We start from the raw sequence: 26,257 nt of genomic DNA on the forward strand, positions 1-26,257 counted from the left end.
TGAATTTTCTCAGTTGGAGTTGATAACATCAGGTGCCAGAGTTTCATTTCCCCACCAATTACAACATTCGAAAACCGTTGGCAGGCACCCTGCTCAGGGGACGTCACTTTGATGTGTCACAATGTTGAAAGGTATGTGCAGAATGCCGCGCCGGGCAGGCAGATTTTTTCATTTTTCTTTTCTTTCTTTTTTTCTTTGTCTTTTTTGTTTTGTTTCCGGACCACCCCCTCCCTTTTTTCCATCTTGTCCCAGACACACGCGCACATTGTTAGAAACAGTCACGAGAAAGCCCTTAGAAACGGCGTCTGCGCAGCGCGCGCCCTTTAAATAGAATTCGTCTGCACCTTACTTGCCTCCTACGTTGGGGAAGCAGACGACAGCCAGGCTTTTTGGGGCGAGGAGGGGAGCGCAGATATAGGGGCAGACACACTTTTTTTGAAAGCTCTAGCTGTCTCCTAAGTGGCTTTCAAGGGCAGGATTTGGACTTCGCATAGTGCCCCGAACATTCCCATATATCTATGGACCAGGGGAATACTTGTTGACGAGTTTATTTGCCTGTCTGCTCTTTGTGTTTTGGAAGTAAAACTCCACAGCTGCTGAGTGTGCCTTTTAGCAAAGGGTTCATAGTACTTGCTGTGCCAGAAACGCCATTGTGAAGGGCGCACCTATGTAGTTTAATCACAAAAATACAGATGTGACAGAAAACTCGTGACAAAATTTCGGGCATACGTGACAGATGGTAAACGATGTCAGCACGAACCCAGTGGAACAGCTCAAAGAAATGGACATTCTGAAGTAAACATTTTATTCACAAATAGCATGAAGTACTAGATTACCGCAGATAAAGAAGGAGAACAAAATCAGGAAAAATAGAATTGTATAAATCAAGAAAATAAAACTGCATTAATCAAGAAAATAAAACTGTAATTGAGATATTATATTCTGAATATAAATGCGTCCAGGACAAACTTTGTGAGCTGCGGGGAAGTGAGAACTGTGCAGTGTGCAAGCAAGACGGAATCCACACCAGAGTTTTCCAACCTGGCTGTGTGTTGAGCCATGACAGGAAGGTTGTCTCCGTGGATGAGGTGGGTGGTGGTGGTGCTGCTGCTGCTGGTGACAGTCTGGGTTGATTCTGTTGAGGCTGCTCGAACTCATCGGTCTCGCTACAGATCGAGCAGAACAAGGAGCAGGAATGCACTTAGGAATGACCAACCTCGACGAGGGTGAGTAGACACATAATACATTGCATGACATATTACATATACTACAAATGTGCATACAGTATGACAGCATTTATAAGATGTTTATCTTACAAAATTAGCAGTTCAGCTGGTCGATTCAATTCCAAATATGTCATCAGGAACATCTTGACCGTTTGAAATTATCAGACGCGAGTCATCATTGAGTGGACCACGGAACGTGCATGGTTCGTATCACGATAGTCATTTGATGTGTTCACGTATCTTCTGGTTTTGTGAGCTTTTTTGTGAAGGATGGCCACTTCATTCTTAGTGTTTCCTGAATTCAGTGAACATATGTAACTGAGTTGAATCTTTCAGGTTGGTCTGTCAGGACGAAGACACTAGTTAGCATAAGAATTGAAGAAGTAAGGGAATAGGAATGCATAAAGGAAAACATGGTGGAAGAGACAGAGGTGGAAAGAGAGAAATGGAATACATGGAGGAAGTGATAGAGAGCAGGAAAGAGAGAAGAGGTGTGCGTGGAGTCTACTTACTGCCAGTGACGATAATGTGACGATGATGTGAATACGATTATGATGAATATAGCTGATGATAGGTGTTTTTTTATTGTTAAAAAATGTTGACTTAAAAACAACAACAACAAAAAAAGGTGCCTTATTCGTTAATAAAAATTCAGCATGAAGCCAAGATAGTAAGAAGTGGGTAATGGTTGTATGGGTGACATAAACAGGACCACTGTTGAGAGGTTCTTAAGGAGATGTCATGAATCAGCTCGACTGACTGACTCAAGAACTGAGCTCTTGGAGCCAATGAAAAAACAGCCAAAAAGCTTGAATATTGTACACGGGTCTAATCTTGGACCTCAGTAGCAGGAAAATTGGATATTATAACCTCAGAGTTTACTTCGATCGGTTATAATTTGACTGTCATCATCATCACCATCATCATCATCATCATCATCATCATCACTATCATCATTGTAAACATTAGTAATATTCACATCGGTAAAGCTTTAAAAGTGGCGATGATGAGAGTTCAGAAACCTTAGCAACAGCTATTCTGTTGATGATATTGATATTGTTCAGTCTGGCCGTTCTGCACCCAAAACACCCTCCGTGGAAACCATGGTCACTTATGAACGGACGGAATATTGCGTATTTTACTCGAATTTGCACCTCAGCTTTTCAGCACACTGGGAATCAGTCATTCCGTCATGTGTGTCATTTGCCTTTAATAGTTACAGATGTACATTGACGGTGCCCCGTGCATTTCCTATCTAATGCTTCCGCCGACACGACCGCTAAGACTCTCTTGTTATAATACGAAGAATATCATTGCTTCTTGAGTTATTGCGTACTTCTTCAGTTAAGGCGTTCTGAACAATGATATTTTGTGTGTGAAAATATGTGAACTTAAGGCTAAACTTTTATGATGTTATTGACATTACATATATTACTATGTAGAGTCCCAAAACCGATTACACTCAATTAACAAAACCCAAACCCACAGCTTAGTGAACTGTTAAAAATATATCAACACTCAGCTAAGTTGACATTACATCATTTCGGATGGCTGATCTCGACATCGCAGAGAAAGACCTTCAGATGTTTTGCAGAATAAACTTTGAATATGTCAGTTTTGCACATGCAGTTGAAATGTTTCATAGTGTTCCTCTCGCCTCAAGCCCCGCACTCCCACTTTGCCATCAAACTAAAAGAATGTGTGATGTAATAGTGTCCGGAACAAAGTCTGCATGAACACTTTCCTTCCTCATGCTTGATCTTTTCATCAACAGTGGGATGTTCTTGCGCTCACCGAGATTTCTTCTCTCTCTCTCTCTCTCTCTCTTTCTTGGTCTTCTTGAATAACATGTAGATCTAGATTTAATGAACTCGATTAAAAAAAAAAAAAAAAAAAAATCAAACGAAAACTGAACGGGCTGTTTGTGTTCCCATGGTGGCACCGGTCAGCGTTAAAAATAGAAGCACACGCTTGGGCGTTGTTCACCGAGCTCCTGAATGAGGGCATCAAGATCTCAAGAGCTCACAAGTGCACAGGCATGATTTATTGCCCAACATCTGCCGTGATTTCCTTTTTTGTTTATTTTTTTCTGTTTCCCATCAGTTTACAAATGTGGTGTACGGCATACGCATACTGCGCAAGACTTCCAGGTGGCAACAATTTCTCTCTCAGAATCAGACTGAAGATATGGTCCTTTGTTGCAAATGTATTTGTATCTGTCTGTACGCATGTTTGTTTATATAGTTGTCATGGACTGCCACACACACACACACACACACACACACATAGCTCTTTTTTTTAACCAGTGGAGGTGAGACTTGGCACATTGATCATTTGCTCCGTCCAGCAGGTTTGGGGCAGTTCTGGACGGGATATGCTACTGGATCACAGAATAAACGGGAATGGTGATGGGGAAGTGATACAGACGCTGATGGTTCTTCGGAAATTTTCACTGGGGTTTTAATTTGCTCTGCAACTTTCATATAAGTCGATTTCAGGACAGGTATGATAATCATGTGTTTTCTTCTCTTGGAGGAAAGAGGGGTGGAAGGCGGTGGGGAGGGAGATGTACGGTTTTGTTTTTAAAGCTGATTCGGGAGATCAGTTTTTCCCCCGCAAAACACCTTACCTGTATCAACTGCGGCATGCAGAGCTCAAAGGTAAAACACTGCCTAACCCCACCGTGCATTTACGTTTTTAAACTTCTCAATGTCGACCAACATTTGCGTACTGTTATATGCTGGGCATTTGTGCGGCAGTAGGGAAGAGATGCAGACCAGAGGACCTGTTAGTTCAGTTTGTTAATGCATGAAAATAGTTTGGTGCAGGGGAAAAGTTGAGTTAATATAGGTCAGAGGAACGCACATTGTATTAAGCTCGGGAAAGCGAAGTTGGTATTGTTCTTTATTTTTGTAATGCTCTCTCGCTCTCTCATATTACTCTAATTGTTTTCTCTTTCAGTCTCAAGTTCCTTCCCCTCCTGTTCTCACCCTCCTCATCTCTCTCTCTCTCTATCTCTCTCTCAAGAACAATTGCTTATTTTGTAATATGACTTCTAGTTCTAGTTTTCTTAACCTTACAAGTGTTAAGTAGTTTTGCATACCAAGCACAGGGAAGCGTGTATTACTCAAAACTATTTAATGAGCCACAGTATTTTTAACAGATGTATTGTTTTAGTACGGATGTTGTTTTAGTAAGATAGAGGAAGGACTGATGACATAATGGAGTATACACAAACTATTTACTGAATGGAACGAAGTTCTTTTTTTTATTTCTCAAAGGTGGTAGCAGTTTGGATGGATAAAAATAGACCTTACGTTGGCATTCTTAGTCTTTTCTCTTCTTCTTTTTTTTTAATTAATTTTTTTTTAGCCTTCCTATCTGACTCTATTTATCCACCCATCTGTTCACATACCTGTTGTTCAAAATGATAATAGTCACAATCATAATAACAATAATGATGACACCACCACTGCTACTACTACTACCACAACTAACAACAGCAACAACACAACAAGAACAACAACAATAATAACAACAACATATGAACAGCAAGTATGAAATGCGTTCCCTGTGTGCTTTTGCCGGCTGGTTTGCTTTTCAGGAAAAGATAAACCATTCAGTCATCGGCGCCATTCACACCTGCCCTCCTTCCCCACCCCTCTCTCTCTCTTTCTCTTACCTTTTATTTTCCCCCTTGTTTTTTGTTCTTTGCTTCAGCAGCCAACGTTTTTAATGAACACCTATCTCATTGTTTCGTGGCCCAACGCCGATGTACCTACGTGAAATTTTCGGAGTATATCAGCTCTCTCTGTCACTGTCTTCCTCTCCCCTCCCTTCTCTATCTCGCCCCCCCCCCCCCCCACCCCATCTCTCTCTCCAATCTTCTCAATCTGTATGTTTGACTCTCTCTTCCTCTCCCCACCCACATCTCTCTCTTTCCTCAGCCCATTCCTCTCTCTTTCTTTTCGTCAACCCACTCTCTTCCTCTCTCCACCCGTCTATCCCACCCCGCCCCCCTCTTCTTTACCCCACTCTTTCTCCTTCTCTCTGTCTCTCAACACCCCTTATCTCTCTCTTTCTGATTCTCTCTCTTTCTCTCCACACCCTTTCTCTCTGCCTCTCATCACCCCTCTCTCTCTCTCTCTCTCCACTTTTCTCTGTCTTCCTCTTTCCATCCGCATCTCTCCCTCACTCTCTGTATATCTGTCTACTTCTCTCTGTATACATATGTCTGTCTGTCTGTCTGTCAGTCTCTCTCTCTTTCGCCCCTCCCCCCCGCCCCCCATTTCCCCCTCGCCCCCACCCCTCCCCTCTTTCTTCCCCTCTCTCAGAGGAGAAAGAAAAATGAGGGCCTTGCAAACGTCCGGAACAATTAAGTGGTGCTCTGTGCCTCGTGCCTCTCACTCTCCAGAACAAAGCTGCATCCGTGGGCGCAAACTGCTGCAATGGCTTCGGGAATGTTGAAATTGTTTGCTGTTGAGAGAATTCATCCGGTGAATGTTGCATTTCCTGCGAGAGAGTCTCTTTTTTTCTTATTCTTTTCTTTCTTTACTTCTTCCTCCAAAACAGCCTCAGGGGTGAGAAATGACGGTGCGCTGGCAGGCAGATTAGGTATCGTATTCATAATCAAGCAACTTGCGCCTCTGGCAAACAGTATCTCGGGGGTTTCCTGATTAAGGTTTTGGGGAGCTTTGACATGTGCACACCGAGGGTTCCTTTGCTACGGGGAGAAAACTCCCAGGAACTGGGAAGAAACCAGTTTCCTTTCAAACTTTGTTCTTCTGTGTCAGTCATCTTTGGTATGTCTTTGTTCTCCTCCCGTCGTTTTTTCCTTTCACATTTACATCTGGTCTCAAGACAGAGACATATATATATATATATATATATATATATATATATATATATATATATATATAAAGATATCTAAAAAGAATTTAAAAAAAAGAAGAAAAAAAGCCCGCTGTAGTTCTTAACCAAGAATGCCTTTGATGCGCGATGCAAGAGTGCAGAAACAGTTACACGGCATGTTAACTGTCTTATTGTTGCTTTTCGATATATTTTTACTGGACTGGTCTGTTCGCAAGAGAACGATTAAAGCCACCAGCCATAGAATGATGCAGACCCGGGAAATGAACTTCGTTTGTATCAATGAATATAATTATATTAAACAATATGCAAGTGCTTGGTAAGACAAAAGCACTCACCTTCAAGCCAATTAACAACATTATTGCAAAACTCCATCTTATGAAATAAATTGTGGCGGTTGTAGGTCTGGTTCATCACTATCCCCTTTCCTGTCTCAGTTAGCGTTCATATGCCAAACTTTTGGGTTTGTAACACAGTTCCCATGTTATATATTAATAATAATAATAATAATGGTATTTATATAGCGCTGGATCTTGTGCAGAGACAAATCAAAGCGCTTTCGCACCAGTCATTCACACGCATGCATAACTCTAATACTGTAGAAACTAAAGACAAGGAAGGGCAGGCAAGGGAGGCTATTTTGGGAAGAGGTGGGTTTTAAGGCCAGACTTGAAAGATCTGAGTGTGGAGACTTGACGAAGCGAAAAAGGAAGTTCATTCCAATCGCAAGGTCCAGAAACAGAGGAAGAACGGCGGCCAATAGTCGAGTGTTTGAATCTGGGTATGCGTAAACAGAGTGGATCCGAAGCCGATCGTAGTGAGCGAGATGGAGTGTAGAGGTGAAGGCAGCCGCAGAGATAGGAAGGGGCAGTTTTGTGAATGCATCTATAACATAGAGTGCTGATCTTGTACTTTATTCGGTGTGAGATAGGGAGCCAGTGGAGATGTTGCAAAAGAGGAGTGATGTGCTCAGATCTTTTCTTTCTGAGGACGAGTCGGGCAGCAGAGTTTTGTATGCGCTGAAGGGGCTGAATGGATGAAGCAGGCAGACCAGACAATAGAGAGTTACAGTAGTCAAGGCGAGAGAGAATGAGAGAAACGACAAGTCTAGATGTTGCGTCAGTGGACAGATATTTCCGGACGGCACTGATGCGTCGCAGTTGACAGTAGCAGGACTGACATGTCTGACTGATAAATTTTTGCATGGACAGTGTATTGTCAAGGACAACACCGAGGTTCCTGACTGACGTGGAAAGAGGGATGGATGTACTGCCAAGTTTGATTGTGTCAATTGTGATGGAAGACAGTTTTTGTTTAGTTCCTATGATCATTGCTTCAGTTTTGTCCGCGTTCAATTGTAACTTATTTCGAGTCATCCAGTTTTGAATGTCCAGGAAGCAGTTGGATGTTTCTTGCAACAGCGACAACAATATTCCCTGTTCACGGTCAACAAATTTAAATGAGGGAGGGGCGGGGGTGGGGGTGGGGGTAATACCATATTCCGTGCAACCTGGTTGTCATTTTGGAATGAGATATCATATGAAAGAAATTCCCCAGTAATAGATAAATGAACAAACAACTCATCAGATTTATTCCATTTCATGTATCTAATCATCTGCTTTTGTTGAAATTATCTTTTCAGATAAATTCTGTTTGTTTCTCTATCAAATAGAAGTGTAAGTTTGAGAGACAATGTATTGTACAGACTCACTATGCAAGATTACTGTTTCGACTGGATCATTTTGCCAGATTATTTTGATGGGTTAAGTTTATGAACTATAGAACTATGTTTTTTCCAAGAAACTATTTTGGTGTCAACTTTAGCCAAGTCTATTAGAATGTTCAAATTTCCCGAGAAATTTTCGGATAATATGAGGCACCAAAGTACACGGCATGTGATGTGGTATTCGAATTTTTTTTAAACTACTAAGAATAAAGTATTGATTTGCTTGGAGTCATTTGAATGCAGCTGGGAAACCGTACACAGATAGTAGGTACAGAGCCACACATGCTGAAAACCTAGCCCATAGATATGTGCTTAGATGATACACAACAGTGAATGTCATGACATAACATGTGAGAAATTTTGATTGAATGGCCACAGGATTCCTTCCAAAGTTATTTGTTTAGGTTCAGTGACAGAAGACATGTTTCACATTCCAGTTCTGGTCATCATTCTCCGAAAGTGCAGACCACTCAACTTTGAACGTTGTGAGTTTCAATTTCAGTTTCAAGGAGAATTAAACACGAATACAATTATGTGAGTTACCAAATTCACTTTGAAAGCAGTGTCAGAACCATTCTGCCGAAAACAGTTGGTTTGTTGTTGTTGTTGTTGTTGTTCGCCTTTACGTTAATATTTTACACCTTCGATGAATCAGGTTTACACAGTGTCGGAGACAAAATAACGCGGTTTATCTCACAAAGTTCCGCCAGGAGTCATCGTCCTCAAAATCCTTTCACTCCTATTGGAGTATGGAGGATTGCTGCAAAATAATGTTTTAATGCCCAGAACAAACATTTCAATAATGTCACATAAAAGTTGAGAAAACACAAATGTCTTTTAACTCCAAAAATGTAGCTAGGCAACATTTGCAAATCCTATCATCTGACTTACAGCTAAAATGATTTTTTTGCCTCATTTGAGCATATTACAAAAATTAACAAGAGAGGCAAGGTCTTCAAGACTCACTTGTGATACACTTAAAAACAAAAAAAAATTCAAGCTTTTTATGTATTCAGTGTAATTTCAAAATGTAATGTTTAAAATGAGAAAGATCAGTTTCCCTTTTTTACTATCTGCACCAAAACGTTTGCAAAATAAATAAAACTTCCATGCTTAGCAAAAGAAGTTTCTGTTTGAACAAAAAATGATAATAATAACTGCTCTTGTTGTTGGGTCAGAATATCAGATCAAAGTGCCAAGTTTAGAGAACACAAAAAATATAAATATAACAGTAAATGCAGTTTGCATATAATTAGGCTTCATTTTTTAATTTTTTTTTGTGCCCATCCCAGAGGTGCAATATTGTTTTAAACATGATGACTGGAAAGAACTGAATTTTTCCTATTTTTATGCCTAATTTGGTGTCAACTGACAAAGTATTTGCAGGGAAAATGTCAATGTTAAAGTTTACCACGGACACACAGACACACACACACAGACAACCGAACACCGGGTTAAAAAATACTCACTTTGTTTACACAAGTGAGTCAAAAACCGGTTTTGGAGACAAATGTTTTTTTAGGAACATATCTATCTCGTAACTGATCATAATGAAACTAATGCCCAATCGCAGACATGTTACAAACTTTACAAAGCCGTAACTCTCGTGGTATGCCTTTGTGTCCCTCTGTTTCTATTTCCAGCTTATGATTACTACTTCAAAATCTGAAGTAGCTGATAACGTAATTATCAGGCATTTGACATATATTTTTCTCTACCAAATTCACTTTTGAAATTTCGATAAAACAAACATTTACTACTCGCCTCTAGAGCATGTCTCCATAGATTTTGAAAACTTACTATTAAAGCAATCTTGACATTCTTGCTGAAAGATTCCCTCTCTAAGACGAATTGAGCACACACACACACATACGCACGCTTACGCACACACACACACACACACACGTGTAAGAAAGAGACACACATACACCAGTGTCAGAGAGAGAGAGGGAGAGAGAGGCGTAGGGTGGTAGTGGTGCAAAAAGACCTGTCGCTTCTATCGCCATAAATGTTCTTATTCCATTGTTTGTAAGAATGCTCAGCTGCAAGCAAGTGTTTCGGTACAATTTAGTGTTGGAAGTCAGGAAAACGGCCTGTGTGGGGGCAAGGAGAGTGGGGGTGCAGAGGGGGCAGGGGGTACCGAAGAGAGAGGTGTGGTAATGGTTGGGGGCTTAGGAGACGGTGTAGTGTTGGCTCCAGAGTTCCGAACCACAGTGAACCTGTCTCTGACACGGACTGCACCAAGCAGTGCCACCACCACATCTCTGCTGCCACCCACAATGGAAAGGGACTGGTTCCGCATCTCTTGGCTGGTAACGTTGACACAATGGTAAATGTCGATAGATTTCCACTTCGTATTGCACCCTGACACTGATTTCCTGAACTCGGCGAGACATTTTCTTTTCTGTTTCAGAAGGCAATGTCACGTGTGTGTAGCTGGCCTGTGTGAATGGAGGGGAGAGAGGGGGAGGGGCGGTAACAAAATGGAACGAGCTTGCGGATGTATGTTTCTGTGATCAGGAGGAGCTGAACAGATGTTTAGGTTTTTAGAAACTGTGGTCTCATCAGTGTTCGAAATGTTGACAACAGTATTCTTTTTTAAAATTTTATTTAAGAGTTTATTTCGCTTCTAACTGGCTTTGACTATCAGACAGATCTCCATGTTCTATTGTGTAGCTCCAATTGTTTACTTTGCAATTGCATAAACAGAATACCTGGAAATAGAAAACAGGAGAACAAAAGTATCCTTTTCTTCCACATTGGTGTAACCCTCACTGCCTCATTTAACCATTTTTATGAGTCCACATTAACAAAGCTATCGCCGTAATTTGGCATAATCTTTGATTTAAAACAGCCTCTACGGAGCTTGAAAGGACGGCTGAACGAAAAAAAAGAAAAAAAAAAAAAAAAAGAAAAAAAAAGTTGCTGCATGTGGAACTTCATCAGAGGAGAGAATGTCTGAATCTCTCGCTTCCACAGCAACATCCGACAACTGAGGAAAAATGTATGGCTACCCTTTCTTTCCAACCTGGCTGTTCCCCAACCACCCCTTCAAACTTGATCTGCCGGAGCCCCCCCACCCCCAGCCTGGGCCCATAATGGAAGCCAGGAGCTGATGTGGTGATGGCTGGAAACGTTCCGCTGTTGCGCTGTGGCGATTTCCTGTCAGGATTTGATACATCTTAACCGTGCAAGTTACTGTTGTCTTCTCTTTGTAGACTGCTTACTTTACACACGGACACACGCGTATGCGCACACGCGACACACACACACACACACACACACACACACACACACACATCGCCCGTCTCACATACCGCATAAACAGCGCAGTGAATGAATACTGACGTAAAGCAGAGCCCACATTCAGCGTGGAGTGAGTGGCAGCGGACACGATAAAGCCCGTTTTACAGTGCAGGCAGGAATGGCATCGTATGGCACATACCACGCCAGTCAGACGTCAAAGTCACAATGCTCAAGCAAAGAACACACACACACACACACAGAGAGGAAGGAAGGATAGGATGGAGAGAGGAGAGAGAGAGAGAGAAAGGTGGATGGGAATGGATGGACAAAGTAAGGTGACCAGAGAAACTTGAAGATTTCCTAGTTTAAGTCATTAATTTTGGTCTTTGTCGTCAGAAATCCTGTTGGATCCTATTGCAAACCAATTACACTATAAATTTGCCTGGACACGATAGAACCCCCCCCCCCCCCCCCCCCCCCCCCGCCCCCCGCATTCTACAGAGTCTGCAATGGCTATTGTTTTCGAAGGCCTCAGTTGAAAAATACACACACAAAAAACAAAAACGAGTGCGCGTTGATCTCGGTTTATCGTTTCGTCCGAATGACAAGACGCTCAGTCTGATTTTCCTTTCAAACCTGGGAGAAAGGGCAAGACTGGGTTTCGAACCCAGGCCATCACAGACACTGTACTGACTTATAAGCGTTTTAACCATTCTGCCACATTCCACTTGTGTCAAAGAAACATACTTGAGAAGGAACAATACTGAATAAAATTCCGCTTCGTTTCGTTTCATCCTTAACCCCCCCCCCCCCCCCTCCGCCAGCCCCCCACCCCCCTTTCTCTCTCATCGCCAAGTAAGTACAATAAAGAATGCAATAAAAAGTACTTTTTTGGATTATTCTTTTTAAATGTAATTTTGTTACAGAACATACCTAGATCTTTCACTTAGAGTGCGTTCCCTGCGTGTTAGCTTCATCCGCCGATAATTTGTTTTTAAAAAATGCTGGGCAACTAGGAACGTTGACACAGTGGACTTTCTTAGAGATTGCACTTGATTAGCACAGTTGCATCGCAGCAAACGTATCACCTTCATTCTGATTAAGACATAGTATCCCTCCCTGCGAGAGGCACATTGAAGCAACTGAAATTGAAGTTATCAGATAAGAGAACACGTGCAGAAAGCACTTTGGGCCATGTGGGTTGTTGCACAACCACGGTGTGATGTCATGCGTTGTTTATCTGCTGCAACCAGACCTAACATGTTAATCACCAGAAGAGCAAGTTAGTTGGTTGAAACCCCAGCTGTTCTGGAATCATGGGTGAGAAAAACAGGATTTTTTTAAAACCGGCCACCAGTGACTGCATTTAGTATTTGTTTTACCGGCGTGGTTTTGTGTGTTTATGCGTATTAGACCATGAGTTGGTATTGTACTATATATCTTTCTTTACCACAACATATTTTTGTCGCCAAGTTTGAAATTTGGGCTGCAGCGAATCCTTTTTTTTTTTTTTTTTTTTAATCCCTTACCAATGATCACGTGCTCGGTGAAGGCACCAAGAAACCCGCTGTGGCAGAAATCCGCCGTAATGTCAGACAGAAAAATTATTCGGAGAATCAGGCCACAAAATGTCAGAGGACAGGGACAGTCCCATTTGCGGAAGGTCAACGTCGTTCGGAAGAACGTTGAGTGCAGATACAACCTTCGCTTTCGTTTTTATTTTCTTTGACTTCCCACTCTTTATTTATTTATTTATTTTTTTTTTACAGCACCCGTAGTTTCTTTTTCTCAATACATCCATCCACTGTCTCTTTTTTTCTTTCTTTTTTCCAGTGTTCCTCTCAATAGTGTTTCTTTTTGTATCCTTTCAATCATTTTCTTTCTGTACAGTCTCATATTTCTTTTTCTCAGTGCATCCTCCCTGACTACTTTCAATGCAGTCTTCGTGTTTTCCATTTAATTACAACCTTTGAGTCTTGTTTTTCTTTCTTCTTTTCTCACTGTCCCTTTTAAGTATTATCGATCAGTGCATGCTTCCAGTCTTTTTCTTTGTCATCAATGTCATACAAATATTGATTCAAGATCACGTCATAGAATTCACTTTACATGATTATGTACTCTAATAAATTGTTCACAAAATGTGATATTGTAATGAACAAGACACAGGATAAGGATCTGTGGATGTCGGGATGTCGGGGGGGGGGGGGGGGGGATGAAGAAGGGGGTGGAGGTGGGAGGTAAAAGTAAGCTAGATAACTAACTCCCATTGATTTAATCTGTTTGTTTTTGATGGAACTGGACATTCAGATGCATCACTTGAGAGTCTCCGAATGTGAGGACTAATTCTGGAATGACCCCGACGAAAGACAACAGTTAAAATGAGGGATGGTGTTGTAGCCTTCAGTTTTACGTCTTTCCACTCTGAGAGGTGTAAGACGGAAAAAAAAGTTTGATATGCTGGTGAAATCTCCCGCAGTGAGACTCACACTCACAGACTGAGGAAATAAATATGGATAACGGAATAGCTCAACACAGAGTTTACTTACTCCATGGTGTCTTCTTACAGGTACGGGTACTTAGCGTGGATGACGGTTCTGTGAGCAAGTCTGGTCAGTGTATGTCACACAGCTGTGTTGAGATTAGCTGTGCAAAAAAGTCTGCTGGATTTTGAGGGAAGAAAAAAGAGAGAGAAAAGTTGTGATTGTGATACAATACAAAAATACGTCATAACACTTTAACGTCACGAATTGTTCTTCCAGTAAAGAGCGACCGCAAACGTACACAATCATTCTCCATGTAGTAGTAGTAGTAGTGAAGGAACTGGCATTTGACTGCCTGGGCCTCACGGCCTTTTTTTTTTATGTCCCCTTCAATATCTCCCCCCTTTTATTTGTGGGATACAAATATGTTTTCTTTTACATGTACTGTAATCCACTCGTCAAAGTCAATAATTTTTCTTTTAAATTGATGTCCATAACAAGGTGATATCAAGCACAGCCAAACGTCATAAAAATACGTCATTCTTTCTGGTTTCAAAACATGAATACATCAAGGCAATGAAACGTCTTAAAAGCGTCAACGCCAACCACAAGCAACGGGACCCACAGAGACACAAAGAACGGACATAGTCAAACAAACAGTTCGTGCCAAGAAAGAAGAAGCAAGTAGAAAGAAATGGTGAGCTGCCAGACACAACACACATCCAAGCATCCAGACAGATGTACGGATTTATAGATAAAATCCCATTTAAACTTGGAAGTGATAAATTCAGACGTCAGGCCGGGAGTGCAAAAATCTAATGTTTCACTGGCAACTTTGCTGCTCTCGCTGATTCAGCAAAGTTATTTTGGTAAATAGGTTGTTGTATTTCGGCACTGTTCGCCCTTATATATTACATGTGTATATATAACAGACAGTCTTTAAAAAGAGTTGCCGTTTTTTGAAACCTTACAGCACAAACTTTGCCCGATGAAACCCAGACGAAAAAGGGAAATGAATATTCTCCGATTAAAAAAAAGTGGAGATTCACAATCAAATATGTTATTTTATTTTATTATCTATTTATTTATTTATTGGCATGAGAAGAGAAAATCCGGCAAATGTTGTTGACAAACTAGAATTTAATCATGGCAGCTGCAATTTAACAATGTCAGTTAAAATAAAAATCCATGTTTTCTCCATATTGCCAGTCAAAGAAATCGTGACAAAATTATTATTCTTAGAAACTTTTGATTATGGCGGGGGGATGTTATACAGACTCAATATTGTTCGAACCAAACAAACGAAAATGGCTACATACATGTCAGGGTAGGCCTGTACACTCGTAAAAGCCAACTCAAGAATCTTGAGAGTGGACATGGGAGTTGCGGAATACAGATGCTACATAGTGGCTAGGCAAAATTTCAGTATTAGAATGGATCCACGTTGTAATGACATTGAAGCTGAGTGCTCGCTCGTTTTCGTAAACGAAAGGCAAACACTTGCTCTTCCTAGCGAAGTAGGTATAATATATCAAATAAAAGTGAAGACCTTTGCATGAACCTATATACGAACAACCATTATTTAAAAGCCATAGTGTCTTGTAGCTTACAGCTGCATAAAGTGTGATATGTTTTGGTTTTAAGCACACGAAAGCCGCTTTTCTGTCTTTGCATCTTCGCTTTCTGCTTATGCTTATATGCGTCAGTTTACAATAAATTTCCGAAAATAAACTCTTGACAATAAACAGACACGATTGCTCAACTCAAAAGAGGAGAAACCATATTTTCAGCCGCTTACAAAAATTCACGAAAGAGAGAGAGAGAGAGGGGGGTGGGGGAGAGATTTGTTGCTGTTGTTGTTCCGTCAAGGATGGAAACAAAATCCGAGTACACTATTCCTTTCTCCCCAGGGACGCCAGAGATGCACATGCACATTCCATGCGCAGGCGTAGGCTATTATGTGTGACAACAATTCCCCTTCTGCCGGGAATGCAGTTCATGGTACGATTCATTCACCGTCTGCACCGTTGTTGGCATGCCACGAAAACCTGTAGCATTGATGTTTACTTCAGCAGCCGACAGAAATGCGTCCAAAGATAAGGAGGGAAACACGTGATGCAAAAACACGTCTTTTGGCAGAAGACGTTAAATGGAATAACCCTGCCACTGCGCGAGATAAACATGAAGAATGATGGTGTTGGATGCAGGGGTCTGAAGAAACATCAGCTGTTGGTGTGTGTGTGCATGCGCGCGCGCGCGCACATGTGTGTATGTAGGGTATACGTGTGTGTGTGTGTGTGTGTGTGTGTGTGTGTGTGTAGGTTATACATGTACGCGCGCACGCGCGCGCGCTCGCGTGTGTATGTGTGCATGTTTATGGTATACATGTACGTGTGTGTGCGTGCGTCTGTCTGTGTCTGTGTGTTCGCACGCGCGCGTTCCGTCGGTATCGAAAGTTTTCTGCATGAAGTGCAGCTGTTTTGGCAGAGACACGCTGTGTAGCTTGTGTCGGGTTGTCGGTGAAATACTGATCAGTGTAGATCATGAACGTGTTAACACTGGAGAAATCACTGAACCACAACAGTAATGATGAATGACCGAGTATCGTGAGACCTCACATTGGTGGTTGTCGTCTCCTTATCGCCCCCATCCACACGTTACACCATACCCTCCCACCCCCCACTTCTGATTCTGTCTGTGTTTGTCGCGATATCTCTCATGCTCAATTTATTGGTTTAAGTTTGTGCCGTACATGTGTACGCAGGTGTGTGTGTGTATGTATGTGTGTGTGTGTGTGTGTGTGTGTGTGCGTGCGTGCGTGTGTGTGTGCGTGCGTGCGTGTGTGTGTGTGTGTGAGTACAGATGTCATGATTTACAGCATAGTAGAGAGAGAGAGAGAGAGAGAGAGAGAGAGAGAGAGAGAGAGAGAGAGAGAATTTACGACTAATGGTTTGATATGGATGAATCAATCACACCAAAAACTATACCACAATAATAATACTAATAATACTAATAGTGCCATTTTGTGGCTTTTGACATGTATACTGGCAGCCACATGTTGTTTGATTCGTTTCCATGATTACAATTAACACCTTATGTACGCTGAATGACCAGTGGTTGACCCGTTTAAAGATGACAATGCTAACTCTTGACATACGTTGAATGACCGGTCGTTGAATTCGTTTTCACGATGACAGTGATAAATCTTGACTTACGTTGACTGACCTGTCGCTGAATTGTTTTCATGACGACAGTGTTAACTCTTGAAGTACGCTGAATGACCGGTCGTTGAATCGTTTTCTAGACGGCAGTTAACTCTTAAGGTACGCTGACTGACCAGTCATGGAAATGCCATGACTGTCTCGAGGACACGACGTGCCTGACGCTGAATATATGTGGTGTTTCTGTTCTGGTTGCAGGCCTAACGTGTGTGGCAGCGGGCTCACGAAAAGGTGTTGCCACGGCTGGAAACAGTCCAGTCGCAGTAAACGGTGCATCATTCGTAAGCAGTGTTTATTCATTTACTTCCCCACCTCCAGTCCAACGCCCCCCACTGCCCCTCACACACTCCCCGTTTTAACAGTCTTGCGTTGTGCTCTGTGTCTGTCTGTAGGTTTGTCTCAATTTTAGTGTGTATGTCTGTTTGTCTGAGTGTATCTTTCTCTGACATTGTCATTCAGGGTTACTCTTAAAATGTAGTTTGTTGAAATCTAATCATTTGCCCCCACACAAGCGTTTTCATGCACGACACATACACACACGAGAGAGAGAGAGAGAGAGAGAGAGAGAGAGGGGGGGGGGGGGATGGAGGAACATCGAAAAAATGTTTTGAAGATATATATTGAGTGAATGTCCAGACAGTAAGGAGAAAAATGATTTTAGTAGTTATTTAGCTTATTCGTTTATTTATTTATTTTTCTAGTCTTCGTTAGTTCGTTTTTGCAATTTACAAATATTTTGCATTTTTGCTGAGTGTAACGTAAAATGGGTAAAAATTTCAATTAACGTTAAAAACTTCCACCTGTGGGGAAATTGGTCTCACTGCAGAATACGTGACGCCAGCTGCTAATGAAATGGCAGGGAAGGTGTGAAAACGAAATCATTGTCCATGTTTTTTCTTCAAGCCGTACTTTGTAAGCACGTCTGATTTATGTTTGATTTATTTTGTTTGATTGATAGAGTTCTTCAGAGTATGAGGTTAAATTTCTTTATTGCATTCCTTGGTTGAACTTATTTCGGTCGTATTTGGTAATTCATCTATTCACTGAATGATGGATTGTTTCAGTTTCGTTCAATATATTACTGCCAATCATATTAACACCCATGCAATAGTGCCATTCATTATACTGTATCATATTATAACATACTAGCTGGCGGTGCGTCTTTTTTTTAGATCCTAAATTTTATTCTTTTCCTTTAAAGGCCCAGATTCTCATCGTTCTCAGATGACAAGGACACGTTATCTGTAAACATGATGGAAACAGCAAGAAAATGAAAAAAACCCATTGGAGTAGGGATTTGGGGAATAAACAAGTAAATCCCATCACACTGTATTTGGAAATTGTCTTCATTCTCATTTCTCATCATTCGAAAATACCGAAATTTTGCTCCAACCTCTGCGGCCTTTTATGCCCTGCTCTCAGGGACCTTTTGAGTTCCCCTCTACATCCATGTCTGTAGTAAGTTCTTGTCACATGATGACAGACTTCGTGGGAGACAATCAGTCTAGTTCTGTTCTTCTTTTTTCTAAATCTGTGGAGAGTCGTTGGGGTGCCGCACTGAAGAACTGTTAACCAGATCCCTACAGGTCTGTCGGTTGTATGCCAGTCCATCGATTTTTTTTGTTTTTGTTTTTGTTTTTGTTTGTTTTTCCTTCTTCTGTATTTCCCTCCGTCTCCTTTCAACAGTCCCGTAGAGTATTGTTATAGCAAAGCCACTGGATCTCGTACCATACCAATGTGATTTTCTTTTCTCAACCGATGTCAGCAGACCTTCACGTGGTCCAGTGTACTGCTTGATGGTTTGGAGCGCTAGTTATGCTACCAAGCGGTAACTTTTGTCAGTAGGGTGTGGGTAGGTGATGTCTTCAACAACTGCTTGTACCGACCGCATGCTGACCTAACATTAACGGATCTCCGTGGACTTCCGGCGATCGGACTGCGTTAGAACGGACCTGGATGTGGCTGTGTGAGAGGGACTGGGAATGAGCGGCGTGAGGGTAGTATCACTGCAAATGCACAATGTCACAACAGCAACACGTCTGATGAGGAACATGGGAGAAACTTGTATTGACTGTGCCATATATCCTTGCGATTTTGATACATGCAAGCCAGCATTGTGACTGCATTGTTGATAGCCTTAAACAGGCTTCTAAGTAGGCATGTCTACACACAGACTGACAACACCTGCAGGATCATCCGACGATGTTGACTCATGCTTGACAAGAACTCCACGAGTCGCGCTGTCCGGTTGTCTGGCTCAGGACAGCAAATGATCACCCACAGCCACAGGGTTATTTATTGTTACATACACACCCGTCACGCGGGGGAGTCAGACACATCAGTTTACCTGAAAAGCCCCCCTTCCCCACGCCCCTCTTTCCTCCCAAAACTTTTTAAGGAAAAAAGAAAAAAAGAAAAAAAAAGTGATGCACATTTCCATTATGCATGCACGTGCTTAATTAGGTTTTGCACGCATACTCATCCGCGACACACAGTTGCGAGGCGTATCCTCAAAAGCAGTAAACGAGACCTGTCAGACCTCTGTCTCGGGCACTGAATTGCCTTCGTGATGAAGCCCACATCCATTGTGGTAAACTGTCCCTCTTTTGCCATTGTCTCTTCTCAGTCTTCTCCCCGGTGCCTACGCTTCTGATCATCTGCCCATTTACATTCTGGACCAGAGATCACGTCACTCTGTGCATGCCAGCCAAGACACGCAAAAAACCCTGTGAAGCACGCACCTTTCCCTTCACCGCTATTAGATAGTGAAACCACATCAAACACAAAACTTTACCCACATTGTATTTATTATCACCAACCTTTAAATGAAACGGGGATGAGCACTTGTTTTTCGGGAGATAATTTCTTAACTAATTAGTATAATTAGGCTAGGCTTGTTTCATTTGAAATGGCTGGGACTCAGTAAGGGAGACTGGAAGCGAGTTTGTTGTTTATTTTGCAGACTTGGACGAGGGCAAATAAACAAACCTGAAGTATGTGTGTGGTCATGTGTTCGAATGAGACCGGATATTTTTGTCCACTCTCTGCCTTACATTTCGGTGTAGATTGTGTGGCCGTAGCACTCCTCCGCCCCCCACTACCCTCCCCCCTCCCACCCTCCGCCTATTTTGCACATTCCGCCCAGCCGCATGCAGTGTTCCGTTTTTCTTTGGGGTGAGCCGAAGGGTCACAGGAGCGACACATAGTGAGCGCACACGCGTACTCACGTGCGCGATCTGCCAATATTGCAAGTTTTCTGCTTCAAGTGGAGCTGTTCTGGCAGAGACGGTGTGTGTGTGTCTGTGTGTGTGTGTGTGTGTGTGTGAATCAAATGTGTCCATGTCATTGTTGCCGTAAATGTTGTTTTTGATTCAGAGATCAGTTGTGATCAGAGTTGGAGGCCCCGTTTTGGCATGATGTTGTGTCCTTGGGAAAGGCCTTCACTCCGATTTTCCTCACTCCATCCAGGTGTAAACAGACACACTGCATTTGAATCTGAAAATATTTTGAAAAATGGACCATGTTGACTTTGATGTGTTACAGTGTCACGATAGAGTGGAAGAATTTTGTCTTCTGCTCTTTCTTTCTTTTCTTTTTCTTTTTTTTTTTCGCTTTCTTTTTTCAATCTGTTTGATCGATGGAGTTTGCAGGCACGTTCGTTTTCTTCTTGCACTGCGTCTATGGTCTGCAGCTCACACGTGCAGTCGTGGCCGCCAGTTGGCGTGTACGTGTGTGATATCGTTTTTACCAGCTCTCATCACCTTCTTTCCGTGTGTCCCCCCCCCAGACCCCCACCCCTCCTCCTTCCAGATTCCCTGCCAGTCACAATCATATTCCATTTTCAGGGGCGGGTACATGCAACATATGTTCGTGTTTTCGTAACCTACCGAAATTTGACATGGGTTAGCTTTTTTGTTTGTTTTTGTTTTTGTTTGTTTGTAATGTGCGTGTTTGAACTTGTGCATTCGTAACTATATCAGCAGATTTGCACATACATTTGTTGACATGGAAACTGTAATCTCTATCCTGGCGCTGTCAGGATTGGATAACGGATGTCCCGAACGAGCGGCATAAAAGTCCTACGGTCTCATCACTTTGCTATCGCTCATGTCTGAACTGATTTCAGTGTGTGTGTGTGTGTGTGTGTGTGTGTGTGTGTGTGTGTGTGTGTGTGTGTGTGTGTGTGTTTGCACATTTGCATTCTTGTGTGTAGGTGTGCATAAGTTTGCCAAACGTGCTTCATTTTCAGCCTTCATTTTTTTTTAAACAAAGTATTTACTTTCATGTTTTGTTCATTTGTTTCATTGTATCTTATGATAATGTTTTATACAAACCAAGGGTAGTTTCTCAAGGCTTTACCAGTGCGTTGGGTTCATGGGTAGACCAGGCAGCTACATTTTGTTATACAGCAGATGTGGTGAAGCGTATATGGATCAGTCTGCACGCTTTAGTATCTCCTTGAAACTGAAATTGAACTCAGCGCATACATGATACACACAGCATCCATGAACAATGGCTGATCGTTTTGAATTTAGCTTTGTTCAGAACCACATCGTCCCAGAAATAGATTTAGCATTTATTCAAGTTCAAAACACCAGTGCCTGCCCATAATGGAACTCAAGTTGGCATACAGATCCCGCACAAAAAAGCATGGCATTCGATCTTACACACACCACACACACACACACACACACACACACAGAGTTTCCCACATGTCAATGACTGAATAAATACAGCTTCCCACCTTTCATTGACAAGTGTGTGGAGTGAGGGAAGGAGGTGGTGGTAAAGCGGATGCGTGCCAACGTGTATGTGTGTACAAGTTTTCATGCAAAAACGCGTGCTCGACTTTACAAAGTCATCCAAAACCTTTATTTCCTTGGTAAGGGCCTTATCCTTATCACCAATTTCCACGGATCATGTAAGCAAGTGGGACGTAAGGAAATGCATGTTAGGGGGTCTACGTGTTCCAGCTTGTAAGGCAGCTGTAGTCTGGCGCCAGGGTGGCGCAGTGTCAAGCAGCGTTGTGCACGTGCTGTCGGTGACAATAGCAGTTGTGGAGGCTCAGCGCGTGCAAAGGGCTGCTCCCACATAGCGGACATTCTGACCCCGCGCCGTTTCCTGTTATTCCTCCCACTCCCCACCCTCTCCACCCAGACTCCTCGACTTAATCATAATGTGCACTCTTTGCAGATTTCTCTCTCCTGCGAGGTTGGTGAACTGTGCTTGGTATGATATTATGTCCAAGACAAAATGAGCATATGATGTCCACACTGAGCAAGGTTTGTCCGCTTTCTCCGTCAAAAGGTATGAGTCTCTCGTTGATTTCACATACTCTTCTTCGTCTTCCTCTTATTCCTCTTCAGCGACCACAGTCATCATTCTGATTACTCTGTCACCCCTCGGCAACGAAGCTAGTTCTTGACGAAATTTAGAGGTGGAGAGGATATCTAAACTGAGAGAAATAGCGTTGATTTATCAGCCCATGACGTCGACCCATCGTGTCATTGCGGAGATATACCATGGCGGCACACACTGCACTGACACTGAAACTTGTGGGGTTTTCCAACTAAAAATAGCGAGAGGAGGATTCTGACCGAATATTCATTCAATAGTCGATGGCGCTGAAGGGAAGCCATCCTCCCGACGGAACTTTCGGTTGGAAGCAAACGACCCACACAGTACAACGCACCCGGGAATTTCGTCCAGTTTTTGCTTTGACCAAACTTAAACCGACGCACGCCATGCCTTGTCTAATTTTACTGCACCTACCTTTTAATTCCTGGCTTTCTCAGTCTGAACCAAACTGAAATAAAATGGTGAGAACTGACTTGGCTTTTTTTTTTTTTTTTTTTTTTTAATACTTAGAGAAAGCATAAAGGTGGGTATTTAACTGAATGCACTTGACTGATTTAAATTTTATTCAGCATGAGTACCTTTTTCAAACTTAAACGAAATAAAAATCAAATTACCATACTAACCAGCGCACCAAGAGCTGGAAGAAACTGGTTGACTAGGTAAGCGTCGAAGTGGGGAGGAAGTTTTGAAGAACACATCCCAGAATTATCCCCGGGGTAGATATTAGAGGCATGTGGTAATAATTCTTCCCCGAAACACCGGAAAATGAATGTTGACTTAAGGTCTGAAGGCAGGAATTAAAAATGCCGTTTCCCGAGCCATTCTGAAACGAACAATGCCTTCAGTGTGCGTGCGTGTTTGCGCTCGCATGCATATATGTGAGTGAGTGAGTGTGTGTGTGTGTGTGTGTGTGTGTGTGTGTGTGTGTGTGTGTGTGTGGTGTAGTGAAGATAAATTCTGTCTCTGTATCTGCCATGCGTGTCTGCCTGTCTTTCCGTTTAGTTTCCTGTATGCATCTGCCTTTCTTTCTGTTTGTATGTCTCTCCATTTCTCCCCCTTCTTCTCCCTCCCATATACATATTCCCTTTGCTGTGACATACAGTATTTGGTACTGTTCGCACCTCAAATACTAAATGAAAGATTACCGGAACTGAAAAACAATGTAGGCTCACTAATAATAATTATAATAGTAATAATAATGATATTTATGATTATGATTAAGATAATACACAATCCGCGTTGTCCAAAGGAAAAATATGTTAACAGAAAGGTGGAATTGGTTCTTATGATTAAAATGTCGTATGAAATTATTCAGTCTATTTCGTACCATGTAACGACCAGATATTCTGTTTCTATTACATTTTTTCTTTGGTGTGAAATAGTCGTGAAGCAAAAAAATATCACTGTAAAACTGGATGTCATCATCGTTTCTTCTACTATCCTCCCGGCCCCCAACGCGTCCCATAGAGGCTAGGTCAGTCGACTTTCTTGGAACCCCGACGGCATTTTTGCACTCTTGTTGACATGATTCTCATTCCCCTCCCATCTCTCTGTGATTCACCATCTCTCTCTCTCTGTCTCCCCCTTCCTTACAGTCCGCACCAACTTTGGCCCAGATCTGAAGAAAGGACGGCGGGAGGAAAACCCGTGGCAGGAATGACACATCCAGTTGTGACACGTACATGCATACACACGCGCGCACGCACACACCACACACACACTCACGCACACACACACACACACACGCTCGCTCGCGTACTGAGCTCGCTTTTAATCGTTAAAACAGTGGGGGAAAAACACCATTGCTGTTCCCCCTCTCACTATCGCTCTTTCCCACTCAGATCTTTGTCCACTTCCGTTCACAAACTACGATTCACACATATGAAGAAGAAAAGGAGGAAAAAAAAAAGAAAACAAGAAAAAAAAGAAGAAAAAGAAAAAAAAGATGCTTCTGCAGTTTCAAATCCCTCATTTCCTTCCTGTGCATTAAAAAAGGTCTTTCCGTCTGTTTTTTTTTCTGCATTTGTTTTATCTTTCTTTTCTTCATTTCTTTTTTTCTTTATTTTTTGTTCTTCCTCTGTTTTCTTCAGCCCATCAGTCTGTCATACAATCTTACTCCATACTTTTCTTTCACACACACACACACACACACACACACACACACACACACACACACCCCTTAAAATACTAATCATTAATGGGAGGCTGGGCATGGGGATGCCCCTTCAAGCATCAAAGGTGTGCAGTGACAACAGATGCCAAGCAAAAAATATGCAAAGATATACAAACTTTTATGTTCCGAAATTGATGGGGTTTCTCCCCAAAAAAACTCCCACTTTAACTGAAAAACAAAACATAAACAACAACAACAACAAAAACCACTGAAAAACAGTTTTGTGTATGTAACCAAGCGCTATGCTTGCTTCAAAACTTGATTCACGCACAAGCTGTATTAGCAGACGACAGTTTTTCGCAACTAACTCGCGCGCAGAATATGTGTGACGCCAGTCCCGGTTTGAACACAAAGCCGCTTACATCATTTTGTCCTCCTCGCCAGACACCCCCTCACCAGTGTAGCAGTACGCTATTGGCTGAGCTGGAATCTGTGTTTCTGCTCCACCGTATTTAATTAATATCTCTTTTGTTGGATTAGTAAACTACAAGTATTATATACTGGCAGAATCGTCGCGATTCCATCTTTAAATCTGTTCCATTTATGTTTGCCTATGTTAAACTAATTTAACGCAATTTGTAATTTTCAGCGACGAGCTCGTTAAAACTGACCCTGTTCAGGTGACTTAAATTAAGATTATAAATTCATCTTAAATAATCAACACTTCATTCTATACTCATTATAAAAAAAATGTTGAGCTGTTTCTTTTGCAGCTTATCTGACGTAAATCGGTTCAGGAATCATTTAGAAATCTGTCATTGAACACCCTGTAAGAAACACAGTTGTTGTCGGATTTGGCCCGATTTAAGCCGATCTGCTTCGCAGCAAGCGTGATTGTTTTTGTAGTTCGCTTAACTTGCATAAATTGGCACAGTGAGTGATGAGTGGTCACTGCATACCTGGTCAGTCATCTGACCAGAGCCGCACTCTCTCTCTTGCTGCGTTGCAAGCAGTGTGTGAGTGTGTGTCATGTGTGTTCCCACAACGGCTGACATCTCGCTACGTATCGCTTTCTTCTCTCGTTGTCTTCCTCTTAGTTCTTTTCTTATGTTCTCATAACTATTGTAAATAAAACAATAGAAAACCCCTTTTGTGACTGGGCTCTATATGTTCCTGGCTTGTGCGCGGGAATTCTTGTCTATCCGTTGATACAGTAAATCAGTCATTAGTTAAGTCTTTTGTACCGTCTGTCCCCTGATATACCACTCGGGTACAGTACACAGCTACATATACATGCAAGTATAGCGATAACAACGGATAACAACCTCAGGCAACCGAGAGAGTTGACCCCACGTTCTCTGTAGTTTAGGTTGTTTCTTTAGTTAGGTTGTCTCCCCTCCCCCCTCTCTGTCTGTCTGTCTGTCTCTCTCTCCAATCTATATTTTCTTGAAAATATATGGCAGCGTAAACATGGGTAAAGTATCCTCTGTTTTAGTGTGGATGGATGAGTCCGCGCTCTTTTGACACTGTGAAACTGAAACAAAATCTCCCCACATCTTCTTTGACTAAAACGGATTCTTTGGTGTTATGGCTGTGATGATAATGACATGTTGACGATTTTCTAGCCAGTGTGTGTGTGTGTGTGTGTGTGTGTGTGTGTGTGTGTGTGTGTGTGTGTGCGTGTGTGTGTGTGAGAGAGAGAGAGAGAGGGGGGGGGGGGAGAGAATCAAGTTGTCTTCTCGTTTGGGCGTTCTGTCCGGACCAGACTGTGGTTGTAGCAGTATCCATTACGGTTTGCACGTCATGTTTGACATAACATTTGCTGACGGCGCTGTGTGGTGTCATGGCGTGTGGTGTGGTGTGGTGTAGCGTTGTGGAGGGTGATGTCGTGGGGGTGGTTGTGGTGTTGTGTGATGTGGTTGTGATGTGGTGTGGTAGGTGTTTGGTGTGGTGTGGCCTGTCTGTGATGTATAATGTGACATGTGGTGTATGGTGTGGCTGGTGGTTGGTGTGGCGTT

The 26,257-nt window shown here is 42.2% G+C and overlaps 1 protein-coding gene across 1 annotated transcript in view; it reads left to right on the plus strand.

Moving 5' to 3' along the window:
- Positions 1-376: 376 nt before the first annotated feature.
- Positions 377-26,257, plus strand: part of LOC143297418 (fibrillin-2-like) — a 118,765-nt gene continuing 92,884 nt past the window's right edge. The window contains exons 1-2 of the mRNA XM_076609763.1: positions 377-1,226; positions 16,967-17,049. Coding sequence (XP_076465878.1) covers positions 1,060-1,226; positions 16,967-17,049 — 250 coding nt within the window. The 5' untranslated portion in view covers positions 377-1,059. The remainder of the gene's footprint in view (positions 1,227-16,966; positions 17,050-26,257) is intronic.

Source organism: Babylonia areolata, chromosome 22 (assembly GCF_041734735.1).
Source record: "Babylonia areolata isolate BAREFJ2019XMU chromosome 22, ASM4173473v1, whole genome shotgun sequence".
NCBI classification, from domain to species: Eukaryota; Metazoa; Mollusca; class Gastropoda; order Neogastropoda; family Buccinidae; genus Babylonia; species Babylonia areolata.